Source organism: Halichoeres trimaculatus, unplaced genomic scaffold (genome assembly GCF_033239565.1).
Source record: "Halichoeres trimaculatus isolate MK-OKI-2021-1 unplaced genomic scaffold, fHalTri1.1 fHalTri1_scaffold_1, whole genome shotgun sequence".
NCBI classification, from domain to species: Eukaryota; Metazoa; Chordata; class Actinopteri; order Labriformes; family Labridae; genus Halichoeres; species Halichoeres trimaculatus.
The window spans coordinates 6,559,576-6,572,728 of record NW_027437179.1 but is presented as its reverse complement, the minus strand read 5'-3'; the positions used below and the strand labels follow the sequence as shown (position 1 = coordinate 6,572,728).

At 40.9% G+C, this 13,153-nt stretch overlaps 1 protein-coding gene across 1 annotated transcript; it reads right to left on the bottom strand.

The window, feature by feature from the left end:
• Positions 1 to 380: 380 nt before the first annotated feature.
• On the bottom strand, positions 381 to 9,730 carry LOC141787463 (uncharacterized). The gene is made up of 2 exons (XM_074665880.1): positions 9,457 to 9,730; positions 381 to 1,976 (listed from the first exon to the last, which is right to left on the bottom strand). Exons 1-2 carry the CDS (start codon positions 9,623 to 9,625, stop codon positions 1,027 to 1,029), a joined length of 1,119 nt encoding a protein of 372 aa, XP_074521981.1. The 5' UTR covers positions 9,626 to 9,730; the 3' UTR covers positions 381 to 1,026.
• Between the last annotated feature and the right edge of the window lie 3,423 nt (positions 9,731 to 13,153).

The window sequence follows — 13,153 nt, the reverse complement described above, 5'->3', positions numbered from 1 at the left end:
TTTTTTCCAAGTATGGATCCCTATGGCAAACATAAGTATAATAATAGATTTGCCAGACAGTTTTGTAAGACAGTGTTTGACAGAGACAGGTTCTGCATGTTTTTCAGAGGATGCTCGTTGCATCGTTCAGGGACAGGTGAGAATGGTCAGGAGTGTTGGGCTGTGAAGTATTCTCTTTAGGATGATAAGTAGAGAGTGTGATTGGCCATCCAGACACTATTGTGTGAATTGAGTTGAATGTGAAAGTAAGATTAGGATATATCTGAACTGAAACCATGGAGCTTTGAGAAAAACAGTTCATATGTAGAACTTACATTTTTATTCATTTCTCTTTTCCTTTCAGAGTGCCACCAGCAAAGAGAGGTGTTCTTCACAGTGTTCAGGATGTGAGTGATGCCGTAACACAATAAACGAGCTAAAAGCTCAAGGGACAATGGTATTGGTTTTTTTTCAGTTTTGATTCCCGTTATTACTTAAACGTGCATCTGAGAAGTTCTTCCCCGCACACCAGAAAATGTAGTCTTATTGGAAGACTCTACAAATACGTTCATATTTACAGCACAAATTTATTTCAAACTCTTTACACTTTCTACATACATTTAGTGACTTTCAATTACACATATCATTTATAACTGTGAAAATAAAGAGAATCTGGCAGACAACTATGCGTCGTCAGACTTGATTGAAAATAAAACACTTTTCCACATTTCAAGCAGCTAAAACTTTATTCTTGAAAGTGAACAACAGTTACAGTAACAGTTAAATCCTTTCCCACATCCTGAGCTTCTGTAAGTGTTTGGTTTTGCTTAACAAAAGTGTCTGATCAAATCTACATGACAAAGAAATCCTTTACTCACTTTAAGCAGCAGGCAAGTAAGGTTTTTCTTTAGTGTGGACAAATGTGTGTTGACAAACTTTCTTTCGTTAAATCCACATTTAGAGTTGATGAATGTTTTTCTTTTGAGTGAAAGAACTTTTACCGTCAGATTTGCGTTATAATTAAATACATCCCCACATTCAGTGCAGCTAAAGTTTTTGTACCAGATGTTTAACCATATGTTTTGTCAAATTCCGTTTAGTGGTGAATCCTTTCCCACATTCAGAGCAGCTAAAAGGTTTCTCTTTGGAGTGCATATACAAGTGTGTTTTGAGATTTTCTCTTCGGTGAAATCTAATCCCACATTCAGCACAGCTGAAAGGTTTCTCTTTTAAATGCACAAGTATGTGTCTAGTTAGAGGTCCTTTTTGTTTAAACCTTGTCCCACATTCAGAGCAGCTGAAAGGTTTTTCTGTACAGTGAACAAGCATGTGTGAAGTGAGATGGTGTTTACGACTAAATCCTTTCCCACATTCAGTGCAGCTGAAGGGTTTTTCTTTGGTGTGGACTAACATGTGTTTGCCTAAAGATCCTCTGTTTGTGAATCTTTTTCCACATTCAGAGCAGCTGAAAGGTCTCTTCTCCTTAAGAGAAACCACATGATTGGTTTCTCTAGGCTCCTGGCCTACAGTCTCTGTTCTATTGTTTGTGGCAGGGTTTAGTCTTTTCACATAGTCTCTGGTCTTCTTCCAGTCATCTTCCCCATCTTTAGTCCCTGATCCAGTATCTGAGGAGGTGTCAGTCTGAACCTCATTCTCTGGTTGTAAATTTCTTTCTGGATCTGAGCTCCTTGCTGGTTCTGGTCTCCCACAGTCCTCTCCACCAGCTGCTGTTTCCATATGGTCAGTCAGTCTGTGATGAAGCAGTGAGGACTCAGGTTCCTCTTCATCATTTTCACTCTTCATATGGACTGAAGGAAACAGGACCTTGGTATCAGCCTCCTCCAGTCCTTGAAGCTGCTCTCTCCTCTGACCGATCCACACTTCCTCCTGTTCCTCTTTAATGAGTGGGGACTCATTCTCCTCCTGGTCTGGATAGGGGCTCCTCTCCTGCTGCTCAGGGGGAAGCTCCTCTTTCTTCACCATTAGTAGCTGAACATCTGCAGGACACAGTGAAAAAATATTAATGAGATATTAGATCATCTTCCTGATGGAGAATCTGAAAGAAAAAAAAAGACTCAGGGTCTTTACTATCAGCCCTGCTGCTCTCCCAAAGAAGGACAGATACAGACTGATAGAAATATAATGTCTTTGCTAATAACTGTAAAAACTAACTCTAATGTGTTTTCTGTTAATATTTTTACAACTATTGCCTTTTCTTACAATAGAATAAATATTCCCTGCAGTTAAACATTATTTTTACACTATATACAACCTTAAAAACCAAACACACTAAACATGTAACTCACAGTTTGCTCATGGGCCAATACGGCAAAGGCTACAACAGTGTGGAGAGAATATTGTTTCTTTATTATTCAATCAAAAAGAATAGATTTGAAACCAAAAAAAGAGATTTGTAAGCAAAAGAGAACAGGTGAGAAGTTTAAAAAAAAGTTGAGATCAAAATACAACAGGCTGCAATTGAAAAAAAAAAAACAGGGAACATATTTCTTTCCATTTTGCTTATAAATCAGTCCTCTTTGCTTTCAAGTTGAAAACCTTCTCTTGAAAATCAGTCTTCTTTGTTTGCAAATTCCAAAGTTTTGCTTGCGAATTTTACTGCACTTTATGGGCGGGGCCTACGCTGGTGGATGAGAGAATAGTTTCTATTGGTTGGTTTGACCTGGCTTTACCGAGTGTGAGCGCCAGCTACCACTTCCCTCTCACACAATGCCTGGAGTTAAGTTGATAGCCTCTGGCTACAGTCCACCGTACACTCAAAACAACAACAACAACAATACAATATAATGAATTGTAATGCCCTTCTGCTGCAAGCATGCTAATTAGCATGGTTGTCTCTGCTAGTCACGGCTTGAGCATAGTAATGTTAGCAAAGTCAGTGAGTGATTAAAACATTTTGTTCCATGGTACACGCGGTGTCATGGTTCCTACACAACAGTACAGGGTTCCCCCCAGTGTATTAAAAGTAGGGCTGCACGATTATCATTATCGCAATCGGATTGCAATCGCAATGTCAGCACATGCAATTCAGATTTTTCTCCATGATAACCAAGCAAGTCTGTAGACTCATCATGACACAACTTTTTTTACTAAATCGCAAGCACAATCGCAAGCGCAATATTGTCCACCTAATTGCAAATCGCACCTTTTCCCCAAATCGTGCAGCACTAATTAAAAGCCGCTCTCCCCACCCCAGGCTAAGCATTGTTTATTTTCTAATTCACTTTTCGCACTCTATCAACACACGATTAGGTGTCTTTTTCAACATCACAACTTTGTTTAGCAGAGTCGCGCCTAACGGGACATGTCACGGACGTCATGCTTATCAGACCGCTGCTTCACCAGCTGACCGAGAAGTCTGCACCGAGCCAACCGTGTTACCAATAAACCGAAGTCGCTCCACAAGGCTCAGCCAGCTACAACGGCTACAACGGCCACAGATGGCGACAGTGCCCCTTAAACAGGACTGTAGCTAATGCTGATCTTGAACTGCTCATCATTTTTAGCTTGTAGCAGTCTAGTCGACATGAAACATACACATATTAAACTTTTTACAAAAAGAAATAACGGGAGCCAAAAGAAAACAAACCGGACAAGAGGAAAAAAGAATGAATGAGCTAGGGCGCTAACCACCATTTTCTCACATTCACACTAACCGTTAACTTAATATTTACCCTTAGCATACTTTAAACATTTCAATCACAATACATTAGGGGTTCATGTCACTTACAAAAAGCATCCATTCACACAAAAGACCGATTACAAACCTGTATAAAATGTGTGTAAAATTTTGTACAGGCGTCAGAGAAACCATATAGCTGCTGCTCATCCTCCGTTCAACCAGATTATGAGCCCAGCTCCTGCTACGTAACCCAAAGAGTCTTAGTGACGCTGCTGGTCTGTGCTGCCCCCAAGTGTCCATTTAGTGAAACAACATGTCCTTGTGTGCATCTCTGTGGTTCTTCGTATAAATAAACCAGACATCATAGGACGAAAAATCGCATTTGTGATAAGAAAGAAGAATGACTCTAAAAGGAAACAAAAAAAAACCATCAACAAAATCCTTATTTTGTGAGTGTCACACACGCACACCCTGCTCAGTCCACAAACTTTCCAGCAGATGAGGAAAAGTCTTAAAAGGATCAGCTTTGTTGAAGGCTTAGTCAGTCTGGGTGGAGAATCCGTATGACGGAGCAGTGATACGTTTAGGTGCACACCGACAGGATCTCGGTTCAGATCAATGGCCTTTTTTACACTGACCCTGGACCTTTTTTTTCTGGACGTTGTTTTATCCTCAAAGAGCTGCTTGTTGCATTCCATTCCAATCCAATCCAACTTTATTTGTTAAGCACTTTAAAAAACAACCATAGTTAAAACAAAGTGCTGTACAAGAGAGTGAATAAGATACAAGATAAAGGAATAGACATAAAACATAAGTAAAATGAATATGTCAAGGACAAGGAGCAATATAAAAGACATAAAACAAATTAAAATGAATAAAAACACAGAAGAAGCAAAATAAAATAGATAAAATTGATAAAAATAAATAAAACAATCGCCGACTACTGTGCTTCAAAGGCCAGGGAGAAAAAGTGGGTCTTAAGAAGGGATTTAAAAATAGGCAGAGACGGGGCCTGTTTAATGCTATGAGGCAGCCCGTTCCAGAGTTTTGGGGCTGCGACAGCAAAGGCACGGTCCCCTCTGAGCTTCCGCTTGGTCTTAGGGAACTTCAGGAGAAGCTGATCGGCTGACCTGAGACAACGGGAAGGTGAGTGAGGTTGCAGAAGCTCAGAGAGGTAGGGCGGAGCGAGACCATGGAGAGATTTAAAAACAAATAAAAGAATTTTAACATCAGTCCTAAATTTTATGGGCAGCCAGTGAAGTGAGGCTAAAACAGGGGTAATGTGCTCATATTTACGAGTGCCAGTTAAAAGAAGTGCAGCTGCATTTTGTACAGTCTGTAGACGGGCGATGGAGGACCCACTAACCCCCACATACAAAACGTTGCAGTAATCCAGCCGAGTGGTCACAAAGGCGTGGATTACTGATTCAAAATGCTGCCTCGAAAGAATTGGCTTAATTTTGGCCAGCTGCCTCAAATGGAAAAAGCTGGATCTCACAACAGCCTTAATCTGCCCGTCAAGTTTAAAATCGGGATCCATTTTAACCCCCAAGTTTGTGATGGTCTGTTTGTTGTACTGGGCCAGGGAACCCAGATCTACAGGGGGGGTCCCAGTCGTACCACCGAAAACCATCACCTAAGTCTTTTTATCATTAAAATTTAAAAAATTAAGACCCATCCAGGCTTTTATGTCGTCAAGGCATTCAAACAACAGTTGAAGAGAGTGCTTATTATTCTTTTTGAGGGGGACATAAATCTGACTGTCATCCGCATAACAGTGGAAAGCAATACCATGCTTCCTAAGTATTGATCCTAGGGGAAGCAGATAAAGAGAGAGGAGGAGAGGGCCTAGGACTGAGCCCTGTGGAACTCCACACGAGAGAGGAGCAGAGGAAGGGGATACAGCATCACCAAGGCTGACAGAGAAAGTGCGATCAGTCAAGTAAGACGTAAACCAGTCAAGTGCTGTGCCCCTAATGCCGACCCAATGCTCCAGACGAGAAATCAAGATATCGTGATCCACAGTATCAAATGCAGCAGTTAAATCTAAAAGAACAAGGACAACGCAGTCACCAGAGTCTGTAGCTAAAAGTATATAATTAAAAACTCTTAAAAGAGCTGACTCTGTGCTGTGAAGGGATTTAAAACCGGATTGGAAAACCTCTAAAATATTGTGTTCTTCCAGAAAGGCCATTAATTGAATGTGAACTATCTTTTCCAGAATTTTTGCAAGAAAAGGCAGTTTTGAGATTGGCCTGAAGTTAGAAAGAACTGTGGAATCAAGACCAGGTTTTTTAAGCACAGGTTGAACTACTGCATGTTTTAGCAAGTTAGGGACCACACCTGAGGACAGACTGCTATTAATAAGTGCCATAGCAGATGGCCCTACAGCGGAGAAAACCTCCTTAAATAAACGTGGGGGTATAGCATCTCTTGGAGAGCCTGAGGGCTTTAAATGACCCACAATCCCTTGAAGAAAGGGCAGAGTAACAGGCTCAAACTGCTCAAAGACAGCAGAGCACGGGACAGAGACTGAGGGGTCATACACAGAAAAAGAGATTTGAGCCCTAGCACAATTGACTTTGTCAATAAAGAAAGAAAGAAAGCTCTCACACACAGCAGAAGAAGCTTCCATGCAGACAGTTTGAGGGGCATTAAGAACAGAGTCAATAGTGTTAAACAGAACACATGGTTTGTGACAGTTTGCCACAATAATATCAGAAAAATGTCTTGTTTTAGCGTCCTTCACAGTTTTCTGATAATGACGCAAACAGTCCTTTAACATTTGAAGTGACACCTGCAGTTTTTCCTTTTTCCACTTTTGCTCCACTCTTCGACACGCGCGTCTGACAGCACGAGTCATGTCATTCAGCCAGGGCTCAGATTTAGTTCTGGGCTGCCTGATTTTTAGTGGAGCAACAGTGTCTAAAACAGATTGGCAAGTAGTGTGAAACCAAGAACAAAGACAGAAACCTGTAGACAGAAACAGGTTCTGCATGTTTTTCAGAGGATGCTCGTTGCATCGTTCAGGGACAGGTGAGAATGGTCAGGAGTGTTGGGCTGTGAAGTATTCTCTTTAGGATGATAAGTAGAGTGTGATTGGCCATCAAGACACTATTGTGTGAATTTAGTTGAATGTGAAAGTAAGATCAGGATATATCTGAATTGAAACCATGAAGCTTTGAGAAAACAGTTCATATGTAGAACTTACATTTTTCTTTCACAGCTTTCTGACATCATTAAATTCACAGTTTTGTAAAGACATTACTTGAATAGTAAAGACTTGATAATAAAATGTGACTGTTGTGCAATTACTGTTTATGATGGAGACTGTTTTGGGGCAGCATAAGCTCTCAACCCTGTAAATTAACCCTTAGCTGTTGTTGTGTATATTTGTTTTTAACAGTGTGAGGACAAACACAGAAAGTCAGATCCCAGCCAGACCCAATGATATTATATTGCAACATGCTCCTAAAATTCTATTTGGAAAACTTAATTGTTTGAAACCTGATTAATTTCTGCATCAGAGACCCCTACAACAACAACTGTGAGGTGAGAATTTGTTTTGGCTCATTTTTATGGTTATTTGTGTTTTATTTGTAAAAATGAATAATCAGATAAAGAAAATAATATCCTCATCACTATTTTTAATCAGTGTATGGTTCATTCTTTCGTTATTCTGTTTCAAAACAAAACTGACTAGTTTTTTTTGTTTTTCTGTTTTAAAACCAAAACCCAATAACGGGTTAACAGAAAAACAGAAAAAAACATGTTTTTCTGTCCTGGTTTTAAAAATGGAAAAATGACAAATAATTAAAGATTGTGTCAAAATTGTTTGTGTGATATTTTGATATTAAATGTGCACATCTCTAAATAAAATTAAACAAATAACCCACATTGAAGGTTTATACAGACATGTTCCTGAGCTTTTTTATTTTTTAGTATCAGATCGCTGACGATCCACTCCATCTTGTCCGCGCGCATATGCACACTCCGGTGTGTTTCAATGAGACAGTCAGTGCACAGTCTGCTGCTGTCTGATCTTCTCTCAGAGAAACCAAGAAACATCAGAGAGGAGCTGGTGGCGCGCTTCGTGTCCTCTGATGCGCCCCACTGTCCATTCTCCTGCTGCAGGGACAGAGGCTCTGACCGTCTCCGCTAGCAGGTCTTTCCAGCACACTTTCCACGGTGGCGGGGATAAGTCAGCTCGCCTCGGCTGCAGCACTTTTAAAGGCGAGGAGAGGCGCTCATTTGATTGGTGAAAACAGCGCTCAGTTGTGTTAAACCCACTCACGGCTTTCCCCTCCCCTCTGGCATTTAGGAAGGCGTGGATGCGCTCCTCTGCGCCTCTCTTGGCACTGCAGGAAACTTGCAAAGTGCACCGGTCACACCGTCCACGCGGCGAGGGCCGACGCAGGGCAAGTGCGCCTGTGTTTGCCCCTGGTTTACGAATTTAGAGCCCTGATCAGAACCAAACCGGTTTCCACCAAGCAGACCGGTTCAGTTCGTCTCGGTACGACATGGATTTTGCGGCTTTTCCACTGACTACAGTTCGTTCTTCTTCTTTGTTGGATTAAATAGCGGGTTAAGCTGCTACGGCATCACGCTATTGTTTAACAGCTGCGGCTTTCAGCATTCAGCTTACACACTGCCTACCACAAGAGGGCACAGTTTGCTGTGGAAATGCAAACAAGATCAGGCTTAACTGTACCAAACCATCCCAAACCGTACTGAACTGACCCGGACTGCTTGGTGGTAACGCAGCTAAAGTCATGAAACTGATTAGCACACATCTGATTAACCAAAGTGCTTCTGTTGCTGTGAAAGAGTCTTAAGGCTGACGTGAAGAGGGGCTAAATAACACCAATAAACCAACAACATGCTGCGCAATGTTGGAGAAGTTCTCATAACACAATCTGGTGTTTTCACAATGTCACAGTAAGTGAGCCAATATTGAAGTAATTATAGCCTATATTTTATTACTTGTGATCCTAAAGGCAGCTCCTTTACCAATAAGAGATAGCTGCGGACGAGAAATAAAGGCACAAAGCCGTTACGCATGAAGTGAGTCATGGCTCACAGAACAGGTGAAAAAGAAGAAAGGAAAAAAAACTTTAATCATATTCTCTGATGTTTTTTGGTTTATCGAAGAGCAGATCAAACAACAGCAGACTGTGCTCTGACTGTCTCATTGAAACACACGGGGGACACAAGTGCGCAGATGCCGCTGATAAGATGGAGTGGATCATGAGATATTTGTTACTTATATATATACATACTCATATATATATATATATATATATATATATATATATATATATATATATATATAAACCTTCAATGTGAGTTATTTGTCTGATTTTTATATGGAGATGTTCACATTTAAAATCAAAATATCACACAAACAAATTTGACACAACCTTTTTATCATTTTTCGTTATTTCGTCATTCGGTTTTGGTTTTAAAACAGAAAAACAATAAAAACAAGTCATTTTTTTCGTTTATTTGATTTTGATTTGAAACAGAATAACGAAAGAACGAACCATACACGGATTATTTTACCTTGATTGTGGTGTCTTGAGTTGGTCGTCGACGCAAAGTGGAAAAAAGCAGCTATTTGTTTTGTTCAGTCTGCTGATATCCGTAATACAGTCAGTGTCTCTCACACAGAGAACTTACATCAACCTTCTTTTTCCACACAGATAATCCACAGTAGATTACACATTTCCAGAAGTGTTTTTCACATGAATTAAAACCCGCTCAGAGCTTCCGTCTATCAACCTTAGCTACTGGCTCTATTCCCTGAAACATTATCACACACATGTTCAGAAACCAACCTGCTCTGTGCAGCTTTATCTCAGGGATCAAAATTATTTCCAGTATTTCTCTTTGTCGCTGGAGCTCCTCTTCGTATCCAGATACTGTTCTTCTTTCTCCCAGGTCTCTGATGACCGCAGCGAGCAGCCGCCGCTCGAAGAAATCTTTAAGATCCTGAAATCTGGACATCTCCTCACATCCAAGAGTCAAAGGAGACGAAACTAAACGCTGATGACTTCCTCTAAATTGATTTTCTGAGTTTCTGACAGGGAGTGACTCCGACACTTTTCAAAAGGTGAGCTTCTTCTTCTGTGGAGTTTAATGGTACTTGTTATCCACAATCGTCGCATTACCGCCACCTAGTGGATGATCATAGTTGTGCTCCAACAATCAGACCAAAGACTCACACAACCTGCAGACTTGTTTTCACCCAGCTTTTGTTTTACTGGACTGGATTTCTCAAGGTTCAAGTAAGAAAAGTTCCCTAAATATCATTTTAATGATGATTAAAATGTCAGCATGAAGAATAGTTTTTTGGTACCTGGGGGAAAAAAAAACATTCATTACCTCCACCAGGGAGGTTATGTTAACGACAGAGTTTGTCTGTGAACAACATAACTCAAAAACTAACAAACGGATCTTGATGAAATTTTCAGTAAATGTTAAAAATGAGATAAGGAGAAGTGATCACATTTTGGCGGTGATCTGGAACTAGTAGGATTCTTTATCATTGTGAGATAGGGCCGTTTTCACCATATGTGTATATAACTCTACAATAAATGGTCAGATTGCTTTGCACAACAATACAAGACAAGGTCACCATAATTTCTGACAGATGTAAAAGTACGATCCAGATCCTGGCAATATTCTGGATACTAAGATCTGGATTATAAAACATGTCCTGGGTCATCATCATTTTCTGCCCTGTCAGGAACAAATTATCATACAAACCTGCAACTAACACCAATTTGTAGCAGACAGTCTGCTGAAAGGGAGTATAACATTAAAGTCTGACTAAAGTGTTGGTGACAATAACAATATTGCTTGGTGGAGGACTGCGCTCTCTGAGTGATTTTCTGGTTCAATTTGATTTTAAACACATTGGGCCCTAATTTTGTGGCCCAGCGCAGGGGGCGCAAGCCTGGCGCAGCCTGCGCAGTGCTAATTTCATGCGGCTCACCGCCGTGCACTGCCAATTTGACAATTTAGTAGACCGTCTGCGCAGAGATGGGTGTGACGGCACGCCAGGGGGAGGTGTCAGCAGATTCATGTTGGCGCAGTGACAATTTTGTGCCAAAAACAGTACAGAAAGTGCGCTGAAAGCTCGCCAGCTCCAACCTGGTCTATTCTCGGCGCAAGGCGGAGTGCACCCTCCGCAGCTGTAATTTGGTGACAGGCGCACATGTGCACACATGTCAACAAAGCCTCAGAGGCAGGTTTCCAGAGTGTCAGGCACATTTTAATGCAATAAACAATCACAGCAATCACTATTTAATGTAACTGTCTGAACCAGCATATACATTTATATCTATATTAACTGTCCCGTCACATCTGATGTCAGATTAAAGCCGTTTGTCATAATGGAAAGTTAACCTGATGGCAGCTGGAAGTTTGATGCACATCTTACAATTAAACAATAAACAGCTGTGTTAAACCCACTCATGGCTTTTCTCCTTCCTCTCTGCCATTTGCGAGGAGAGAGGGGTGCAGGTAACTTTCAAAGTGCGTCGGTCACGCCCTGTCTGTGTGGCGAAGGCGCCTGCGCTTGCGCCTGGTCTACGAAATTAGAGCCCTTAGGGTGCAACCACAGTTAGCTTTTCATTGTTAGGAGGTGGAAAATGAGGTTGCTTAGTGTGGTGCAGGCTTCAAAGAGGTCGGATTTAGCCTCTTGAATTTTGTTAAGGTTTTTTCTTCCTCACATTAATTAATCAGATGGTCTTCTCTCAGTCCCCTTCAAAGCCAGGTGTGTCTGCAGGTATGTTACTATGTATGCAGATGATTTCAACCTTAAATAGACCAGACTCCAGCTGACGTGTTCTCTAAATCCACTGTACCTTCTGATGAACATGATGAAGAGCTTGGGAAATGTCTTTCAGTTTCAGTTTCAGTTTATTTCGGACAAAGAAAACAGTTGAAAATGAAAACAGTCAATTTAGGAGTACATCAAACCACAGTTGCTTATAAATACTAAATAAAACATCCAACGTGTCCGAAAAGGAGTAGGAGCAAGCAAAAGATTTTCATGTCCTACCCCCACTTACTCTCCCTCTAAATTAACCAAAATATGTTCCTTACACTTTGTGTTCCTGACCTTTTCTCACCCATTCATCACTCGTCTGTGGATTCTCAATTTGTCCTGCAAGTTTGGGTCCAATATTTACAAAGAATTCATTGAATTTATCTACCATGTTATGCATATCCTCAATTTCCTTATCCTCATCAATGAATAAGTCAGGGTAACTGTGTTTAGCAGAGCCATTTCTTGTGATACTGTTAATATTCTCCACGTTTCCTTGATATTACCTCTATTGTTCTCTAGGATTTTGTTATGATAGTCTCTTTTACATGCTCTCATGATATTAGTTAACTTGTTTTATGCTTTATAAACATTTTCTGAATCAACTGTTCTCAATTTTATAAAATTCTTATAAAGGTTGTTTTTCTTCCCGCAGGCATTTAACAATCCCTTAGTAAGCCAGGGTCTCTCCTTATGGGTTAATTTAGTTTTGTGTTTTTGCATAGGACAGTGTTTATCATAAAGGGCTGTAAATATGTTTAAGAAGTTTTCATAAGCTTGGTCAGTACTTTTACATTTGAAGACATCCTTCCAGTTCTGTGATAGTAGTTCACAGTCTTGGTTTGTTGGTTGATGAAGCAGCTGTAAAATGGAAAAGGGGGACAGAGTCCTCTTCTTCCAGCGTCCCTGGATGAGCCCTGTACCTAATTGTGTTTCCCTGTGTGCTGACTCATCGAAGCCCTTTGACACAGTTGATGACAGCGTTTTATGATACATGATACATTTGTTGAAAGATCCTGAGCATTATGGAACAAAACAAGTCAAGTGGTAGACCCAAACAAATTACACCTGCACTGAGCTGGAGGATCCGATTGGCTGTCCGTCAATACACAGGGCTATCCTCGACCCAAATTAAGGCCTTTACTGGAGCCGACTGCGGGGCAATAACCATCAGACGGCATCTGAGGGAAAAGAGTTTCAGAAACAAAAAACAAATTCAAAGACTTCATCTCCTTCAACTTCACAAAACTGCCGTTTAGACTTTGTCAGGGAGCATCAAACATGGGACATTGAAAGGTGGATAAAAGTTTTATTCTCTGATGAGGAAAAATGTAACCTTGACAGTCCAGATGGGTTCAACGTTACTGACATGACGAGGAGATCCCACCTGAGATGTTTTCTGCCCGGCACAGTGGAGGGGGTCCATCATGATCTGGGGCTTTTTCATTCAGTGAACACAACAGGACAACGCTGCAGGTCACAATGCTGGCTTGATGAAGGACTTCTTCAGGCAGAATAACATCACTCTTTGGACCATCCCACATGTTCCCCTGATTTAAATCCAACAGAGAACATTTGGGGATGGATGGCGAGGGACGTTTATAAAAATGGCCGTCAGTTCCAGACAGTTGATGCCCTTCATGAAGCCATCTTCACCACTTGGAGCAATGTTCCCAAAAGCTTCCTGGAAACACTCACAT

Excerpts from the sequence above, each read along its gene's own strand:
- LOC141787463 (XM_074665880.1), bottom strand. The coding sequence starts at position 9,625 with ATGTCCAGATTTCAGGATCTTAAAGATTTCTTCGAGCGGCGGCTGCTC. Across the intron at positions 1,977-9,456 it reads GATAAAGCTGCACAGAGCAG|ATGTTCAGCTACTAATGGTG; the intron begins GTTGGTTTCTGA and ends TGTGTCCTGCAG.